The 20,892-nt window shown below is 41.4% G+C and overlaps 1 protein-coding gene across 1 annotated transcript in view; it reads right to left on the minus strand.

Annotated features, from left to right (window-relative positions):
* dock10 (dedicator of cytokinesis 10) overlaps positions 1-20,892 on the minus strand; it is a 320,275-nt gene that overhangs the window by 60,991 nt on the left and 238,392 nt on the right. The window contains exons 36-44 of the mRNA XM_059651053.1: positions 20,280-20,346; positions 18,715-18,762; positions 16,052-16,153; positions 15,312-15,436; positions 13,410-13,525; positions 11,754-11,891; positions 8,933-9,115; positions 3,548-3,658; positions 1,808-2,023 (exon numbers count right to left, since the gene is read on the minus strand). Coding sequence (XP_059507036.1) covers positions 1,808-2,023; positions 3,548-3,658; positions 8,933-9,115; positions 11,754-11,891; positions 13,410-13,525; positions 15,312-15,436; positions 16,052-16,153; positions 18,715-18,762; positions 20,280-20,346 — 1,106 coding nt within the window. The remainder of the gene's footprint in view (positions 1-1,807; positions 2,024-3,547; positions 3,659-8,932; positions 9,116-11,753; positions 11,892-13,409; positions 13,526-15,311; positions 15,437-16,051; positions 16,154-18,714; positions 18,763-20,279; positions 20,347-20,892) is intronic.

Consider the following 20,892-nt stretch of genomic DNA (forward strand, 5'->3'; position numbering starts at 1 on the left):
CACCTCCACCCACCTTGCACGCCCCCAGCACTGCTCAGAGTCTCTGTAACAATGCCACTGTCAGTGTAACTCCTAACCAGCTAACAGGAAACACTTCAATTATAGAGTGATAATGGGAACTGCAGATGCTGGAGAATCCAAGATAATAAAATGTGAGGCTGGATGAACGCAGCAGGCCCAGCAGCATCTCAGGAGCACAAAAGCTGACGTTTCGGGCCTAGACCCTTCATCAGAGAGGGGGATGGGGTGAGGGTTCTGGAATAAATAGGGAGAGAGGGGGAGGCGGACCGAAGGTGGAGAGAAAAGAAGATAGGTGGAGAGGAGAGTATAGGTGGAGAGGTAGGGAGGGGATAGGTCAGTCCAGGGAAGACGGACAGATCAAGGAGGTGGGATGAGGTTGGTAGGTAGGAGATGGAGGTGCGGCTTGGGGTGGGAGGAAGGGATGGGTGAGAGGAAGAACAGCTTAGGGAGGCAGAGACAGGTTGGACTGGTTTTGGGATGCAGTGGGTGGGGGGGAAGAGCTGGGCTGGTTGTGTGGTGCAGTGGGGGGAGGGGATGAACTGGGCTGGTTTTGGGATGCGGTGGGGGAAGGGGAGATTTTGAAGCTGGTGAAGTCCACATTGATAACATTGGGCTGCAGGGTTCCCAAGTGGATTATGAGTTACTGTTCCTGCAGCCTTCGGATGGCATCATTGTGGCACTGCAGGAGGCCCATGATGGACATGTCATCTAAAGAATGGGAGGGGGAGTGGAAATGGTTTGCGACTGGGAGGTGCAGTTGTTTATTGCGTACCGAGCGGAGGTTCGCAATAAACAACTGCACCTCCCAGTCGCAAACCATTTCCACTCCCCCTCCCATTCTTTAGATGACATGTCCATCATGGGCCTCCTGCAGTGCCTCAATGATGCCACCCAAAGGCTGCAGGAACAGCAACTCATATTCCACTTGGGAACCCTGCAGCCCAATGGTATCACTGTGGACTTCACAAGCTTCAAAATCTCCCCTTCCCCCACCGCATCCCAAAACCAGCCCAGTTCGTCCCTTCCCCCCACTGCATCACACAACCGGCCCAGCTCTTCCCCTCCCCCCACTGCATCCCAAAACCAGTCCAACCTGTCTCTGCCTCCCTAACCTGTTCTTCCTCTCACCCATCCCCTCCTCCCACCCCAAGCCGCACCTCCATCTCCTACCTACCAACCTCATCCCACCTCCTTGATCTGTCCGTCTTCCCTGGACTGACCTATTCCCTCCCTACCTCTCCACCTATACTCTCCTCTCCACCTATCTTCTTTTCTCTCCATCTTTGGTCCGCCTCCCCCTCTCTCCCTATTTATTCCAGAACCCTCACCCCATTCCCCTCTCTGATGAAGGGTCTAGGCCCGAAACGTCAGCTTTTGTGCTCCTGAGATGCTGCTGGGCCTGCTGCGTTCATCCAGCCTCACATTTTATTAACTTCAATTATAGAGCCTCTTCTCACTCGATCAGTAAGTCGCTTCCCTCAAACACCACTCAACCAAGCAGGGACTGTAGATTCCTACATTGAAAGAGGATGGTGAGTAAGCCTATCCCATGATGTGGTGCTAAGTTGGTTTAACTGCACATACAACCAAAATGAGTCAGATTTAAATCATTAGCTTTCCTGTTGGGACAACCGATCAAATGCTGTATTAAGTAACTTCAAATATAGATTCCTCACATTTCTTCATCTCCTCCTTTCTTAAAGCTTTGATTGGAGATTATAATACATTTAATTTTTTTGGCAGAAACAGGAATCAATGCCTAAACAAATAAGGTAGTGTAAATTACCTCTGACACATCTCCATTTCGTATATGAATCTTTGCCATGCTCTCAAGCCAAGTCATTCGCAGTTCAGGAGTACTGGCATATGAATTTGCTAGACTGTACTGAAGATCAACCAGCATCTCTGGATCCTTCTCATGCTCTTTCATCTGAGCTGTGGCCATTAACACGGTTCTTATTCGCTTAGTCAGGTCCTTCACTTCCATAGGAAATAAAGTATTCTACAGGATATGAAACCAAGGAAAGGTTACTTTAGAGTCAATTTTCACAAGTATTTAACGATTGTTGACTTATGTTCACATCTGACATTCACAATAAAATTAAAGGCTTAAATTTTCTTGACATTAAAATGGCTGTTCTGGAGGTGCAAAGCTGTGAAGGTCGGGAGGAACCATTCTCAGATATATCCCTGCACATTCCAGCTGGAAGCCAGGTTTAGAACAAGAACAGAAATAGCTGGAGAAACTCAGCAGATCTGGCAGCAACGGTGGAGAGAAAGCAGTTAACTTTGTGAGTTCAGCTGTAAAAAGGTTTACTGGAAATGAAATAAGATAACAAAGTGTGAAGCTGGATGAACGCAGCAGGCCAAGCGGCATCTCAGGAGCACAAAAGCTGACGTTTCGGGCCTAGACCCAAGAGGGTCTCTGATGAAGGGTCTAGGCCCGAAACGTCAGCTTTTGTGCTCCGGAGATGCTGCTTGGCCTGCTGTGTTCATCCAGCTTCACACTTTATTATTTTGGATTCGCCAGCATCTGCAGTTCCCATTATCACAGGAAATGAAATGTTGACGTTGCTTTCTCTCCACAGATGTTGTCAGACCAGCTGAGTTTCTCCAGCTATTTCTGTTTTTGCTTCAGTTCTTCAGCATCTGCAGTTGTTTGTTTTGTCTTACGGTCCAGGGTTGGAGTGGGTGTTGGGTTGACTGGACATTCCATGGATTGGGCACCAATTAAGATATTAAAGGCCCTAAATAAGGTAAATTTTACATCTCACCCCTGACAGAATGGACACCGCACCAAGCGCAGAGGTCACCATCTAAATGCAGCAGGTGGGGAGATGATTGGCAGCCTCAAAAACCAATGACAGCATCCTGAGCTAGAAGGGGCACAGGGGCACCTTGGATAATTTTTCTGGAGGGATTTCCTCTCTGCATTAAAGTGCTTAATAACCTCAACCCTTATAAGTTTGTTTTAGCTCTGTGCCTGCAAGGATACCTCCATTTTGAGGTACCCTCAAGGTCCCCGATCTGCTTCAGCAGTGCCCATCTCTCCTGGTGTGGATACCAGGCTTTAGAGTTGTTCACCCTCTTTGGGTGGCAGCATCGGAAGCCCATCTGTTGCTCTTAATAGGATGGTGAGTGTGGAGGAGGCCATTTCCACAATGACTGCTCCTAGCAAGACTATGGCTCAGGAGATGGACGATCATTTTTTTTTCTTGAAGCTAGGGTATAAGAAACACCAACTAAAATGGTAGAACATTTGCCACTAATTCCACATATGTCAAGTTTCAATCACATAATTTGGGCCCAAAAGCTAGGGAATTATGGGGGCAGAAAAGAAATGGTTGTTTAATTCAAGACGATACACAGGCAGTTGCAACTTTATCTCTGCAGTCACAGAGCAGAATAACTTCAGACTGATGCACTGTTGTTCTGATCATAGGTCAGTATGCTTCATACATGGAAGCAGCATTCAATACTTTGCTTACAAACAGATGTTAAAGGAGCTTTTCTAAACATTACTCACACTCATGGCCTTATCTCCATTCGCAAAATTATTAATTATCGCCAGTGACTGTTGAAACCGAGTGCCTCCCATTCCCACATCTGCTATCAGTTGACTTACAGCTTTGATAAGCTGGAAAAGAAATGCAAATACATCTCAAAATTGCCCTGCATAGAGGCATGGGAATATAGTCAGCCATTATAATGCAAAACATCAATATTTTAAATATATTAATTAATCTGTTAATTAACTGTATTTTTGTTTTATTCCAGTCTGAAACGTTTTGGGCATGTCTGGATACGTTTAGCCCTCACAATGAACACCATGCCATTCTGGTCACCACACAACAGGAAGGATATGATTGCACTGGAGTGGGTACAGACAAGATTCACCAGGGTTTGCGTTGGATGGAGTGTTTCAGCTATGAAGAAGGGCTGGTTAAACTTGGGTTGTTGTCTTTTGTGCAGAGAAGGTTGAGGGAGGGCCTGGTATGAGTCCAAAAGATTATGAGGGGCATGAACAGGGTGAACAGAAAGCAGTTGTTCCCCTTAGTCAAAGGGTCAAGAGCAAGGTGGTGCACTTTTAAAGTGAATACATGAGGTTCAGAAGGTATTTGAGGATTTTGTTTCACTTAGAGGGTGGTGGGAATCTAGAATGCACTATGTGGGGGGATAGCTGAGGCAGGTAATCTCACAACCTTAAAAGAATACTTGGTTGAGCAATTGAAGTGTCACAATGTTTAAGGCATTGAGCCTGAAATGGGGACGGAAAAATATCAAAAGATTAGATAGAATAATTAAACAAGCTAATGGTAGCTCAGTGGTTAGCACTGCAGCCTCACAGCACCAGGGACCCAGGTTTGATTCCAGCCTCGGGCAACTGTCTGTGTGGAGTTTGCACATTCTTCCCGTGTCTGCGTGGGTTTCCTCCAGGTGCTCCGGTTTCCTCCCACAGTCCAAAGATGTGCAGGCTAGGTGGATTGGCCATGCTAAATTGTCCGTAGTATTCAGGGTTGTGTAGGTTATGGGGGATGGGTCTGGGTGGGATGCTTCAAAGGGCGGTGTGGACTTGTTGGGCCAAAGGGCCTGTTCCACACTGTAGGGAATCTAATTTAATCTAAAATCTGGACATGACATTTAGTTTTACTCAGGTTGAGAATTTGATTGAGTTGTGAGAAACATAACTGTTTTTACATTACTAATTGCACAGGAAATAAGGACAATTAATATTCAATTATCAACAAGTTAAAACCACAATAAGAATTTTGATCAGTAAATTATAATTTTATCTTTTGCAAAAACAACTGTAAATTGGAAGATATTAAGCCTACCAAATGAAATAATAAGGAAGATTTAATTAATCGGTGTTATAAACATGTCAATAAGAGAGTTTTATGCTGGTCATCAGAAGCCAGAATTTACATTAATCTTGAAATATAGTTGCAGGCCGTGAATTAGCAGTCATGTCTATATCAAATAGTGGTTGTTGTACATGTCATTGACACAAACAAAGCGGTTATACATTTAATAGCTAGCACGCCACTAACACACTACCTGCTCTTGACATGAAAACTTAAGAAACGTTGGGCTGAACCTTGTGTTATTTTGGCTAAGTCTGGATTGTGCTGAGATTTTAAAAAGGAATTTTTGCCATAACGTTTAGTGAGTTTTCTTGCCATATCTTGCTAAACTCACCTCATTAACTAACTACCCCATCTCTGTGGTGTGTGACATGTCCAATTTTAGCTCCACCTTACCACATGCTGTTCTCAGAACACCTTGCCACTCAACTGCCAAAGACTGCCATCACTCGTATCCGCACTATCTTTAAGAGGCTGCTGTACACCTAGATAAGTACTGGCATTCCAAAGCTGCCTTGCTCATTCATGGAGAATCTATTTCTGCAGAAGATGTCGAAGAAGGAAAAATGGGTCTGCACCTCTCTGAAAGTGACCAGGGGGTCTTGACTGGGGGTTGGTGCAAAGAAGATGCTTGTAAAATCTTCCCTTACTCACTCACATCCACTCCTCCAACCTCCCATACAACTAATTCTGCACATTCTCTTTGCTATCTACTCAACTGTTTGGAACAGCCTTTTGCTCACCTGCATTAGCACTAACAGCCCTGTGACCCACTTTCATCTCACTCAGTTCTTCAGTTCCTCTCATCACATTGGAAAACAGGCCCCGCCAGGGTGGACAGAGCCTGTGTGGGAGTAGGTGTGTCTGACATTAGGCTCCTTACTCCTACTGGGAGAGAATTCTGTACATCAAAGGAGAAGACTGGGACTGCTCCAGTGATGCCAAACCATCAATGTTGCACCAATTGAGTAAGTGCCATGCTTCATTCCACTGCATCAAGCCCATTGTCAGCCTCATTCATTGCACCCCACCTCCAACTACTGATGGTGATACCTGGTCTCTTGTGTGCTTCAGACTCCAGAGATCTGTGTCCACTACAGTACATGGGTCTGCGTGCAATATTCCTTCCCTCTTCAAGACATTCTACACCCTCCAGCCCGTCACAGTGTCCTGACCACAAGTGAATGCTTGACCATCACCAATTCCCAGACAAGTATGAGGCTGCCCTTGATGTACTGTGCTGGCACTCTCTGGTTATTGGATGCTTTCACGGACTTTGATGAGGACTACATCACTTAGACTTTGAGACACGATTTCTTGCATGCTGCACGTGCAGTGTGTTTGCCATGTAAGCTTCCGGTACATTGAGCAAATGTGAGACTGATGTAGAACATCGCCATACAAGATGTCCACCTTCTAGACTGAAGATTGCTGACCAACAAGGCAAGCTGCCTGATGTGTGAATGTACTAATTAGCATGGTAAGGTAAGAAAGGGCAAGGCATGGATGTCACGAGCATGCACATAGACACTAAAGGAGCTAGTACCAAGACAGTCACCATGAGATGCACCCAGGTCCAATTTGTGCATGCAAAGTGTGTCTGCAGCAAGCCTTTCATTGCTAGCTGCCTGTGTACTTTGCAATGTAAGTCTGTACGTCCAGAGCACTCTGCCAGTGAATTTGAAAGGTACCATGATGGTCATGAGCAGCTGGTGAATGCTGGATGCCACTGCCCATGGATGATGATGGCATATAACTGGTGCCTGTGGATCCAGCCCTGAGATGTTGTTTGCTTCTAAGCAATACGGAGGCTGTTTGCAGTGAGCTGAGTTCACTAAGTACCCATGCTGATTTTTCTCAACATCTTATTTGTTTGGTAAGATAAGAAGCTGAATATTAATAAGGTACTTTGTGCCATTTATGAGACACTTAACTAGCAATAATCCCACTTAATTGGCCACTGGCCTTTGCTACTCAATGAGAAACACACAATGCTGCTTGTGAGAAGCATAAAAGATGGTGTGAGATGATCCAGATGCTAAGTTTAGCCTTGCTGGGCTTCTCATCCAATTTTGCCACAAATCTCACCATAGCCCGTGTCACTCAGGCCTCTATAAAATTCCACCCATTGGCCTCCTAATTGTGTGATACAGGCTTACTGGGAACAGCTGCTGTGCCGGAACATACATGTTCAAGGCTCACCAGATATTTACATCAGGCCAACAGCTGCAGCAATTTGTTTGGGCCTCCAGGCAACTTGTTAGTAAACATTGGATTTAAATTTCATCAGGCAGGTTGTGGACAAGCAGGGGAAAGATCAGGAGTGTGTTGGTCAATTGTGAGTGCGAGGTGGATGGGGGAAAGAGAGAAAGGCAGTGACTGGGAATGAGAGAGTGATAGTGCCTGTGATGGAAAGTAATGGCTGCCAATGGTGTATGGTCTATACTTCAGTTTGATTCTATACCAATTGTTGAACACCAGGATCATTGGTTAAGTCACAAATAGATATGATTTTCCAGACCACAACTGGTCCAGGTTCAGAAGAATCACAGCAGCTCAGTTTTAGAAAGAATCTTCATGGCATGCAGCTCCATACTTGCACAAGCAAAAGAATTGATGTTTTTGGTGTTTGACACCTCATAACAACTCAGATGCCCCTTTTTGGTGTCTGTATTAAGACGACTAGCAGTGTGCTGTTGACAAAGAATATGCAATGCATGCTATCTGCCATATTGTTTTATTACTAGTAAATTTAATATCTAGTAGCTGCCTTATACAAGAGGAACTGTTTCCTCTATCTAGTGCATGCAACAAAATTTCCTTTTTTGGCACACTTAATGTGCAGAAGAAGTTGCCATTCAAGGGGCAGAATTTGAGCCTCCCACCCTAGGTTGTTTCCCTTCTTGTGGATGCTACTGCATATCCAGCATTTCTACCCATCCCCAATATCCCCTGAGCTGGGTACCTTACTAAGCCATTTCAGAGGGAATAAAGAGTCAACCTCATTGTTCTTGGTCTGGAATCACATATAGAACAACAGCGTAAAGGTGGAAGATTTCCTTCCCTAAGTCAGATAGGTTTTGACAACAATAAAGGTTAGTTGCATGTTCACCGCTACTTAAAATAACTTTAAACTTCAGATTTCATCAGTAGCCACAAAGGTGAATGCACATCACTAGGGCATTAGCTTGGGCCTTGGATTGGCCTAATGTCCAATGACATTATTATACGCTGCCACATCCCCCTGAAACAGGGCTGTCCACCCACAAGCAGTGTGTGATTGAATGGAGATTGTCCAGTCAGTATCTGAGGCGAAGGCCGCACGGTTAGGTATTTGGAAGGCCCATAATCCAGCAAAGACTAGTGGCCCACCCTGCCTCTAGAGCGGGGAGGGCCACTAGGCTCTGCAAGATCCATTTTAAAGCAAAATTTTGCTCAAAAGAATACTAGAGCAAGGGGCCCTCTATTTTGCAGTGACCACTCCTTCCTGACCTACTACTGTCCCTTTAAAGCTGACTGGCCTTTCAGCTTCAAGTACTTGCCTGCTCTGCTTAATTGGATGGTGAGCCCATCTCCAAGTCAGTAAAGGGGATGTTGCTGTGAAATCAGGCTCAGTGACTGTGCACACCACACCCCCACATACCACCACCACCACCACACCCACCCCCCCCACCCCGCCCTCAAAAGAAGCAGGTTTCTGGAATCAAAAATAATCCCAAGCTCAGTTTTCTTCCTGGAGGGAAAATCCTCTCCAAGATGTCTGACAATACTGTCTTGTTTTGCTGAATCACAAAACAAGAATTCCATGTGGAGGGATACATAGCTGCACTGTTCATTGAGAGCCTTAATTAGCTGCCTTTTTTTAACAGAAATGCATGAAAATATTGGTAAATATCACATGAATATCAAGCAGATGATCTGTGGTACAGATGCGTTTTGAAATATCTAGTTTCAGACAATCTGTTTTCACTTATTCAATTTACATGGAGGACAATGTTTTAAAAATATGCAGCTTAATTTTATAAAATCACAATAGTGTCACAAACCTGAAGGTGAGATCTAACTATTGATTTTCCTTTCGTAAATTCGAAGTTCTTCCTCATAAAAAGATACAGCAAGGCACAAGCTTCACTTTGAGTTGAACTTGACCTGTGGTTGCAACATTTTAGGATTTCGTAGCAGAGCATTCCACAGAGATCTGCACGACCTTGAAAGAAAGCTGAAGGGAACTGGCAAGAAGTAGAAGATAGGAAATTTTTAAGTCCTGCACAACTGATGCTGAATAACATCATATATTTTCAAAATTAACAGGATACTTCAATTTTGCCACTAGAACAGTTCTGACATTGCATAAAGTTTGATCTATGACACATATTAAGATCACTAGCATTGCTACAAATTGCCCATAAATGAGGTCCTAGATACAAAATGTTCCAAAAAATATGACAACATAATCCATTTCAAATTGTTTAAGGATCTCAGAGTTGCAGACTGAGAGTTTATATCCAGTGTGGGCAGTTAATACAAGAACAAAACTTCAAGTATTTTAAGCGATTTGAAGGTGGTTTAGAAAGAACAAGTGACTGGGCAGATGCAGTACAACATGGATAAGTGTGAAGTCTCCCACTTAACTTGAAAAACAGAAAAGTTGATAGGTTAGGAAACATTGAATGCAAAGGGCCTACTTGTCTTTTATACACCAGTCATTGAAAGCAAGCATCCAGCTGTAGCATGTAGTTAGGTAGGTAAATAGTATGGCGGCCTTCATTGTAAGAGGGTGTGTGTGCACAAGAGCAAGGAAGTCTTACTGCAGTGTGAGACCACGCCTGGTGTAACGTATGCAGTTTTTGTCTCCTTATACACAAGAAAGGATGTAATTGCATTATAAGCAGTCAGAAGAGATTCATTGAACTGCCTTCTTGGAATGAAAGGGTTAATTACAAGGACCTGGTGGGATGCTTCTTAGGATATTAAAAGAAGTGGCTACAGAAATAATGGATTTGCTGGTAGTAATCTTCCAGGAATCTTTAGATTCTGCAAAAGTCTGAGAAGATTGAAAAATTGACACTGTGCCATTTTTATTTGGAAACAAAAAAGAGGAAATCTCGCCTATTAGCTTAATGTCTGTTAAGGGGAAAATGTAACAGTTGATTATAAAGAGTGCAGTAGTAGAGCATTTAGAAATACAGCAAACTTTGTTTTATCCAGCACCCTCTGAACTGGGACTCTCAATAAACCAGCAAAAATTATATGCCCTAAACATTAGAAGTTTGCTGTATTATTATGATCTCTGTGATGTCTGAGTAGTCAGTTGAGGGTGTGAGGGAGAAGGGTCTCTGTCAGTAAGTTTTATTTAAGGCAAAGTACATTATTATTTAAATAATTTATGCTGAAAATAAAGTATAACAGTGATGAGTATCTCCCTGCGTTATTATTATTGTGTGGGTTTTTACATTGATTATGTGGACTTCATGTTCAACCAAAACATTTGATCAACCAGTATACTCCTGGTCTCATAGGTGCCAGTTAATAACAAGTTTGCTGCATAAAACATGATTAAGCAGTGCACTGTGAGGTTTAGATGAACAGAAGGTGATCTTATTGAAATATGGGAACAGGGCAGAGTAGAAAGGGGTGGAGGGGCACCGTTTAAACATTAGAAGTCTCTCATTTAAAACTGTGACAGTTACTTTTTTTCTGTCAGAAGACCAGAGGTCAGTGGAAATTTTTTTAACAGAGCAGAAAAAACTGGTCTGGTGAATACAATGAACACTGAATTACATAGGCATTTTAAGATCACTAGCACTGCTACAAATTGACCATAAATGAGGTCCTAGATACAAAATGTTCCAAAAAATATGACAACATAATCCATTTCAAATTGTTTAAGGATCTCAGAGTTGCGGACTAGGAGTTTATATCCCGTGTGGGCAGTTAGTACAAGAACAAAACTTCAAGTATTTTAAGCGATTTGGGGACAGACAGGAAAGTAGCTCAAAGGCCACATTGATGATTCTTGATCTTAATGAAGGCAGTGCAGGGGTTTAGTGACCAAATAGCTTTTGCCCGCTTCTAATTCTTGTGTTGTGTTGTTTTGTTAGGAGTTGTTTTTAAATAGTTCTAGTAGATCTCTGTGAAATTTATCTTAGCAAGCTGAGGAAGTAACACTGAAATAAAGTGGCATTGTGCTAAAGACTGTAAAATGTCCTAGCAGAAGCAGTGGTTTACAGTTATTAAAGCATTTTTAAGTCATTTGTGAGATGTAGTCATTGCTGGTTAGCTAAGCATCATCAGGCATTCTTAACTGCCCTGGAGAAGGTGATACTGAGCTGCCTTCACATACATTTGAAATCCATAGGTTTAGCTAGAACCATAATGCTGTTCGGGATGGAGTCCGGCACTTTGAACCAGCCAAAATTGTTGAAATTGTTGTATGGTATTTTGGGATTGTTGTTGAAATTTTCATGTTAGTAAAATGAACAGAGTAACAAAATCCATGTACACTGCATATATGTATATAATTTAGATTTTACATCTTTTCATGTCTGGAAATAAAACAAGATGGTAGGCAAGCTGTACCATTGGTCAAAGATTGATTCTGGAGTTAGGTATATCAGATTTGTGAGCATTGGGGTTTGACAACACTTGGATTAGGGCAAATGTTGACCATCTCTCCAGCTGGAAGTGTGATCAAAATTATCATTAAACCAAGAGACTGCTGAAGCAGAACACAAAATGTACTCTGCACATTACAGCATCATTTTTATTATTTATTCTCATTGCTATACTGTCAGGTGTGATAAATTACAGTGATTCACCCATTGGATGCACACAGCAATGCAGAATATTTGGCACGACTTATTGTACCTTGAAAACAAATAGTCGAAGAGCTGCAAACACATGTTTCAGAGCGGCTGATGATTGATTAACTTGCAGGAACAGCAAATAGGTATCAAAAACTCTCTTCATTGTGGAATTCTGTCCATCATCCTGTTGCAATTGTTTCTGCAAAGTCAGATTTAAAGATGATTAATTGCCATATATTAATAAAAATCACAAGTTTTGTTGACTACCTTCTCTAGTCTCACATTGATTCAAACTGGACTTTCTGGTTCCGGTCTTCATTCCTGGAAGAGCGGGAGGACTTAGGAGAACTCCCAGTTCCATGAATCTGACCTTTCTAAATGGCCACCTTCGTCCCCAATTTTCAGACTGAGCCAAGGTTGGGGGCTAGATTGGAAGTGGGACTGGCTGACCCCCATGAAGAACAGAGGAAACTGTCTGCAGTCCAAGGTGAGCTAGATGGAAAGCCTGCCTGGGGTCAATAGCTCTGTGCCCAAAAGTGAAAATAAATGAATAAAACATAAGAAATTCCTCCTGCCCTCATCCCTCTCACCCTTCCCTTACCCCAGGCACTCACTATGGAGTGCACTAACCTCTATACATCTCCAATAGCTCCTCATTCCACCCATAACACTCTACATCCTTTACCGATACCCCACAGTCTCTTAACAACCCTACACAAACTTAGCATCAACTCATGCCAACCCATGGCTCCATCTACCTACCATGCCAAGTCATTTAATATCCACTAGGTCCCCATGTACACAGCAGAACAATAAAGGACTATTATTTACATTTCTATATTGTTAACTGTCTTGAGTAAATCAGTCTAATTCATAAAAAAAGACATTTTGATGGTTCCTGGCAGACTTGAAACTTACTGAAGATCTTGATACTTCTTCATAGATGTCTCCAAGAAATTTCTGCACCTTTTAGGTACAATCTTCCTTCATGTTAAGAATCGTGAAGAGTACCTGGTGACCCCATTAAAGAGTAATTTCACCCCTCCTTAAAGACATCTCAGGACCATCTCAAAAGGGACACATTACAACTCAAAGAGCTAGTTTGGCTACTCAAACAAATCATAAAAACTTCAGGAGTCTTAGCAGTTCTAGTGTCTACACTCTGGGTTTCATGCCACAGGGAAGCCAAATCTCATGTCAGTGCAGGCAGTTGGTGATTTAAATGACTACTGCTTCAGTAAAGTAGACATGACCACAAACCTGGCATGACCCTGCTCTTGCTCCTACTGGAATCGGATGTACTGTGTTTAGGACAAGGTCTCGCTATTTCAGGTCACTTCAACCATTTTCACCAGAACGGAGAACATTTCTTTTTTTGTTGAAAATTACGGCCTTAGAAGTCAAATCTCTAGCGCTTCTTTACTTTTAAAAAAACAAGTTACCCAACATTTAAACTTACACAATATATTTTCTATCTAATTACATCATCAAATATTTTAATGCCATTATAAAGTAAAAACCAACTATTGTCACTGTTAGGCAACAGTTCATAGGTATTTATGTAAGCTACAATGAAGTGTCACATTTAGTATGAATGTGACGCTATAACATTATAATTTGTATAAAAGAATATTCAGGATAATCTAAAATTGCAGTCTCAAAGTCATTCATTAATGTATTTTACCTGCAAAAGAAAAGTCAATGTCCTCATAACTACCTGTTGGGCCTGAGTAAAAAGACAGATGATCTCAAGCACTGTAATGCCAACTTCTGTTGCGATATTTGCTTCTACATCTATAAGCAGCAAGGTATCCATCTCAGTTGGAGAACCATCTGAATGAATGCAATGTCGAAAGCAGTCAGTTATTAATCCCACCGAGATACTACAAAGTTAGTATCATCTTTTATTCGGAAAGATGTACATTTATATGAAACTTGTTTTGTGAAAACCACTGGAGGAGCACATGTCAAACACAGGCCAAAAACAGTATTTTGATGAATTTGTAACCTATTTTCTTGCTCACCATTGCTCCACACTAGAAATGTAGGCTCAAAACCATGAAGTGAATTTGGAATGACAAGGTGTAGAGCTGGATGAACACAGCAGGCCAAGCAGCATCAGAGGAGCAGGAAGGCTGACATTTCAGGCCTAGACCCTTCTTCAGAAAATTTGGATATAAATCTAAACATTCATCTGTCAATTGCACTTCACATGCAATTATTAGATAATAAAATCTTATCAAAAACACCACCTACTGAGAATTTATATACATCATCTAGAATCCATTTACATGCTTCATGACTAATTTTTACATAAGGCAGTTTGGCTGAGTCCAGGAACATAAGAGATTGTTGTCTTTCTGATCAGTGCCAGAAATTATGATCTCTGAAGTGCTCAGTCCCTAAAATATCTATCCAATTCTCTATTCACTACTTCTCTGGGAGTCTATCCCTCAGTTAGATCATCCTGTGCTTAACCTCTATTTGCACTATCCTAAGACTCAGCTGGTTTTAAAGTTTGCAGCAATTTTTAACAGGGTGTTAAGGCTTTGTTCAATTCTGGTCGCCACATTACAAGAAGATGTGGAGGCTTTGGAGAGAGTACAGAGGAGTTTTACCAGGATGCTGCCTGGATTAGAGGGTATGAGCTATGAGGAGAGGCTAGAAAAGTTCAAGTTGCTTTTTCTGGAGCAGTAGAGGCTGAGGGGAGACCTGATAGAATTCTATAAAATGATGAGATGCACTAATAGGGTTGACAGTCAGAATAATTTTCCCAGAGCTGAAATGTCTAAAACTATGGAGTGTGCATTTTAAGATGAGATGGGGAAAATTCAAAGGAGATGTGAGGGGCAAGTTTTTTTTATGCAAAGAGCTGTAGGAGTCTGGAACATGCTGCCAGGGGTGGTGGTGGAGGGAGACACAAATAGGGTCATTTAAGGTACTTTTTGATAAGCCCATGAATATGCAAGGAATGGAGGGTTATGGACCAAGGGCAGACAGAAGGGATAAGTTTAAATTGGCATCATGTTCAGCGCAACATGGTGGGCTGAAGGGCCTGTTTCCTATACAGTTCTATGTTCTACGCACCATGTTTCAGAAGGTGCGTGTATGCGTCATCTGTTCTCCAACAGATGCCTTCATCACGCACTTCAGAAACTTTCCCTTTTAACACATCAACTTTTCTGAATTTTTTTTGCTATCTGAAGGTACATTAGAATCTTTTTCTATTGAACATACCTTCAGTTATCTCCCAAATACCTTCTCTTTGAGACTTGCAGCGTGTTACATGATAAACAACGATACTGACAGGGCTGTATACAACTAATGTAACAAGCAAAACTGCTGCAACCAGCTTAAGCTGATCAGTTCAGCATAGAGAATGTTAAAGTTACATGTTATCACCATCAACCATTAATCCTGGTGTATCAGTATATTGAGACGTTTTACAACTTTACAAGCTATGTATAATTTCAAGTTGTGGATTTTATAAGCTGTTGAGTGATTTTGCTAACATTTTATGAATGTATCTAAAGATTAATTCAACACGATTTTGATTATATTGAAAAGTAATAATTTGCAAAAAGAATGAATACTCAATGTTGAATATTTTTTAACATACTAGACATTATGTTGGAAGCATCCATCATTTGCAACAGTTTGGGGTTTGAAAGTGCATTCTTTCCACGTATTATAGGCATTGTCTGAGACCTCCCATGTCTATGTCCATCATGGCCTGAATGTATCCTGACAAATAAAAAGGCAAAATATAAAGTACAAAAACTTCAGTTTTTAAACTTTCTCTGATTATACTGAGTTATTTATATTCATGTAAATAAAATTAAAACAGTTGCTAAAGTTAAAACTTCACTACTTTAGGAAGAAAAAACATTATTTCCTCCTGTTTATAGATTTCAACTAAACTTTGAATTTTCTGCAAGCACACTGGCACAAATGCTTGAAATACATGGTGAGTAAGATATCATCATGTTCTGTAGTAAAGATGAATGTTAATTTGAGTGATTGTGTTATTCAAAGCACTGACTCGTATTTGATTGAAATTGAGACTTGCTACATGTTACATGATTAAACTTGATATTGAGAAGACTGGATACATCCCAATGGAAAAAATACAAATGCTGCAACTAACTCAAGATAATCTTTTAGGATAAAACATGTTAAAGGTACATGTTATCACCATCAATAGGTAACAGACGCATTAGCAATGATCTCTTTTAACAGATACTCATAGTGCCACCTCAAGTCAATTGTATCCCTTGTTTAATTAGCTGATAAGACTCCAATGCTAGGTCAATAAAATGCATTGGGCATTATTTATTTGAACTTGTTGATAGGAGTTACCATTGAGAGAGAAGACCAGTACTTTGATGAGTAGGATTAGACCCTTTCAGAGTTCCATTCCCCTGGCTGGCTTGTGCGAGTTTAGCTGCAGCAGCTAATTTTCTGTTTCAAATAAACATAAGGTAAAGATGAATGCAGCTGTACGTAGTAAAGTAGAAAAAAAATCAAAGTCCAGAACAGCTTTGAACGTGCAGATACGTTGTGAAAATCTTATAGCTTCAGCCTCAGGAAGGACATACTAGATCTAGAGCGTGTCCAGCGGAGATTCACACGGATGATCCCTGGAATGGTAGGTTTAACGTATGATGAACGGCTAAGGATCCTGGGATTGTACTCATTAGAGTTTAGAAGGTTGAGGGGAGATCTAATAGAAACTTACAAGATAATGTATGGTTTAGAAGGGGTGGACGCTAGGAAGTTGTTTCCGTTAGGCGGGGAGACTAGAGCTCGTGGGCACAGCCTTAAAATTAGAGGGGGTAAATTTAAAACTGAAATGAGACAACATATCTTCAGCCAGAGAGTGGTGGGCTTGCGGAATTCATTGCCGCAGAGTGCAGTAGAGGCCGGGACGTTGGATGCCTTCAAGGCAGAGACCGACAAATTCTTGATCTCAAAAGGAATCAAGGGCTACGGGGACAGTGCAGGGAAGTAGTGTTGAAATGCCCATCAGCCATGATTTAAATGGCGGAGTGGACTTGATGGGCCGAATGGCCTTACTTCCACTCCTATGTCTTATGGTCTTATGGTCTTAAATCAGCTGCCCTTATTCTAAATGTTAACAGGAATTTTAAAAAAACACAAAATGCACATCAAGACAGTTATCATGTGATAGAAATACACAGAGCATATGTTTTGTATTGAAACAAAGCTTCAAGTTTCATTATAATATATCATTAAAAGTGTATTCTTTTCTACACTTCTGACATGGCCATAACAGATCAAGCAGTATATACACGTGTAAAACAGAGACATCTAGCTTAGTCATCCATCATTAGATCTAGTTGACCATACTAACCATCATTAGGTATCAATCTTGTCAGCCAAAATCTTCTATTATTCCAGGATTAATCTGGACATGAAAAGATACTTCCCTGTTTCTGTTCTTTACTATTAACCATCTCCTTTAATACTGTAGACCATTCCTTCTGTCTCTGCCTCCAAAATCAAATATAAAGAGTTCACAGGATTATGTTTCACTAAGAATGTTGTGCTCAATAGTTCCTTCCAAACATGGTCTATGAAGCAGCAGTAGACCTTTCGGCCCTTTGAGCCTGCTTTGCAGTTCAATATAATCATGGATGCTCATCCAACTTAAAAACCCTGTTCCTGCTTTCTCCACAGACTCTTCAATTCTGTTAGCCCTAAGAACTATATCTAACACCTTCTTGAAAACACACTTTGTTTTATTCATTCATGGGATGTGGATGTCATTGGCTGGAACATTATTTATTGTCAATTCCTAATTGCCCATGAAGCCTTTTTCAACCCTTGTAGTCCATTTGATGTGGATACAATACTACTAGGGAGGGATTTCTAGGATTTTGACTCAGCATCAGTAAAAGAACAGCAGTATATTTCAAATTGGGGTAGTAAATGGTTTGGAATGAAACTTGCTGGTATTGGAGTTTCCATGGATCTGTTGTCTTTCTGGAGTAGTGATCATGGGTATGGATGGCACTGTCTACAGAACTGGGGTGAATTCCTGCAACATGTCTTAGCTATTGTACACACTGCTGTGACTGAGCCTTGGTGGTAGAGGGAATGAATGTTTGGGGATGTGATTTCGTTCAAGTGGGCTGCTTTGTTTTAGATGGCGTCAAGATTTTTGACTGTTATTTGAGCTGCAGTCACCCAGACACGTGGGAGTATGCTATCACACTCCTGACTTGTGCCTTGTAGATGGTGTTCAGGCTTTGGGGAGTCAGGAGATGAATTATTTACGGCAGTATTCCTAGTCTCTGATCTGCTTTTGCAGCCACAACCAGTTGGCTAGTTGGAATTGGTTTCTGGTCAATGGTAATTCGTAGGTCCTTTACAAGCCCTGTCCAACTTTACTTTTTAAGACTTACTCCTCAGTAACCTAGGAATTCCTGATGCTACTTGAAAAATCCATCTGGCAGAGGCGAATTAAGAAACACAAAACAGGATTCTATTGGCTAAGTTATGCATTGAATTAACTCTTGGTCCATACATGGATCCAAAAATAAGTGATACAAAAGATACAAATTCTGAAATCATCTGACAATTCCTCAAGTTAAAAATTGTCATTCTTGTTTGTAAAGTTCCCTAGGGCCTACCTTCTCCCTACCAGCTCATTCTCCATCCCAACAAATCTAAGATCTCTGAACGCTTCTAAATCTGGCCAATGCTGCATTCCCAATGTTAATTGTTCCACTACTGGTACTGTGCCTTGGCCTAAGTCCTGGAATTACTTCATTAAACTTATCCATCTTGCTACCTCTCTTTCCTCCTTTGATCTTTCAAGCCCACCGTTCTCCCAAAATTTTTGATCATCAGTTCTAATCTCCTCATTTGGTTTAAGTGTAAGATTTTCTTTGATCATGAACCTGTGAAATGCCTTGGAACATTTTATTACATTGAGATACTATATAAAGGCAACTTTTAGTTGTTCTTCAAATTCATGATATTGCAAAGATCATTACCTTGCCACGTGCCTCTTGCCTAGAAATCTGAAATGTTGAATACAAACTCTGAAAATAGACAAAGCAGAAATTGTAACTGCATTTGATGTTATGCAAATTAATTGCCTAATGTTTTCATTTGTAATTTCTTTTGGAAACCAAGTGTTAGGTCAAGGATCTGGCATGAATGAAGAGACAAATGAATCCAGATCTTGTCTGTCTGGATTCATTTGATGAGATCAGTGCTATGTAATTCACAGCAGTACCTTAGAGAGTGTTCAACATTGAACGCAGCAATTAAATTGCCTACACCCCTATTGTACGATCAGGAATCATTAATTTAAACTGGATACTTAATTTTTTGAAAAACATCTAACAGAATTTAAAAAAAATTAGATCATGCATTTAACCTTTTCTAAAATATATAAATGTAGAAAATTGAATGCAATAAAAGGTGATAACACTTTTATGTCTGGACATTTCAATGCTATTGACTTCAATTACATATTTAACACTTCCTGACAATAACTAAATATGACGTGGATTTGACACATCCTTTGTCAGCAGGTTTGAAAGTACGTTGGGGTTGGGTGGAGGATTGAGATACTGGTGGGCTCATAAATGCAATACATGACCTGTCCAGGATCAACTCACCTCCTATTTTCTGACAGGTAGTGGAGGGCTCTAACCACATTTTATCTGCAGCAGAGAGAGGCCCACAACAGGTAGGGAGCCTGGTGGGCTTTCTTGGTTGATGTTGGGCAAGATGACGTTGCAGTGGTGGGTGAGACCTCCTTTTGGGATTCCCTGTGTCAATCGGAGGCATCACCTCACAAAGTCATACCCTCCCCCCACTTGACCCCTAAATTCCCACATCACTCACCCTGTTCACTAGGGCATTCCAGCTAAGCCCAAGAGTTAATACCCTGGACTTACACAAAGTTTGGCCTGCATTAGCTCCTCCTTTTCAACGGCCAGCATCTCTCCTGAAAACCCAGAGCTTGCCAACTAGATTGGGGGAAGGGTGGCTTGCAGGCAGAATTCTCATCCTCAGCAGCCTAATGCCCCACTTTGGACTAAACAGCTGTGTGGTGGTAATATCGGCAGGATTACATTCCCAGTTGGGTGGCAGGATGGAAAAATTTCCCCACCTAAAACATCTTGCCCGTGGAATTTCATCTCCATCTGATTTTTGACTTCACTGAACATCATTCCTTGATAAATAAGGGGAAAGCAGCAGGCTTTAACGTTTGACATTCTGCAAATGTGAGATTTTTCTCCTTTCTTGCAGAAGCAGCCTTAACCTCTTCTTAACATGACAAATATTGACAGGGAGAAGATCTCAGCCTAGTCATAGAGAAACAGAGGAGACAGATAACATCCCACTGGCATTGTAAGTTGATACAGCAATGTAGTATGCCAGCGTACCATTTCCGAGTTGTCTTTATTACATGGCTGCAAAGCTACACATAATTGAAAAAACAATTTTTGTACATTTTCAGAGGCATTTTAACTCATTTTCAATTTGAGAGTTTTTTTATAGATCTGATAACTAGGAAACAAACAACTGAACAGTTTCCACTTACTCTAAAATATTGAAGAAATCCATTAGTTCTGAGTATGGTGCTTTGCACCAATAGGCTTTAAGAATCACTGGAAAGAAATAGGCAATTTCATTATAAACTTGCATAAGATACCAAAGTTGGTGATGTAATGGATAGTGAAGATGAGTAGGAATGGCACCTTGATCAGATGGGCCAATCTGATGGGGACTGGCTAATGGAGTTTAATTTAGATAAATGTGAGGTGCTGCACTTTGGTGAGGCAAATTTGGGCAGGATTTATACACTTAATGGTAAGGTCCTGGTTGAACTGAGAGGCCTTGGGGTGCAGGTTCATAGTTTCTTGAAGGTGGAATCACAGGTAGACAGGGCAGTGAAGAAGGCGTTTGGTATAGTGATACTGGGAACTGCAGATGCTGGAGAATCCACGATAACGAAATGTGAAGCTGGATGAACACAGCAGGCCCAGCAGCATCTCAGGAGCACAAAAGCTGACGTCAGCTTTTGTGCTCCTGAGATGCTGCTGGGCCTGCTGTGTTCATCCAGCCTCACATTTCGTTATCAAGGCGTTTGGTACACTTGCTTTTATTGGTCAGTGCACTGAATATAGGAGCTGAGATGTCATGTTGCAGCTGTA

Source organism: Stegostoma tigrinum, chromosome 14, assembly GCF_030684315.1.
Source record: "Stegostoma tigrinum isolate sSteTig4 chromosome 14, sSteTig4.hap1, whole genome shotgun sequence".
Classification (NCBI taxonomy): domain Eukaryota; kingdom Metazoa; phylum Chordata; class Chondrichthyes; order Orectolobiformes; family Stegostomatidae; genus Stegostoma; species Stegostoma tigrinum.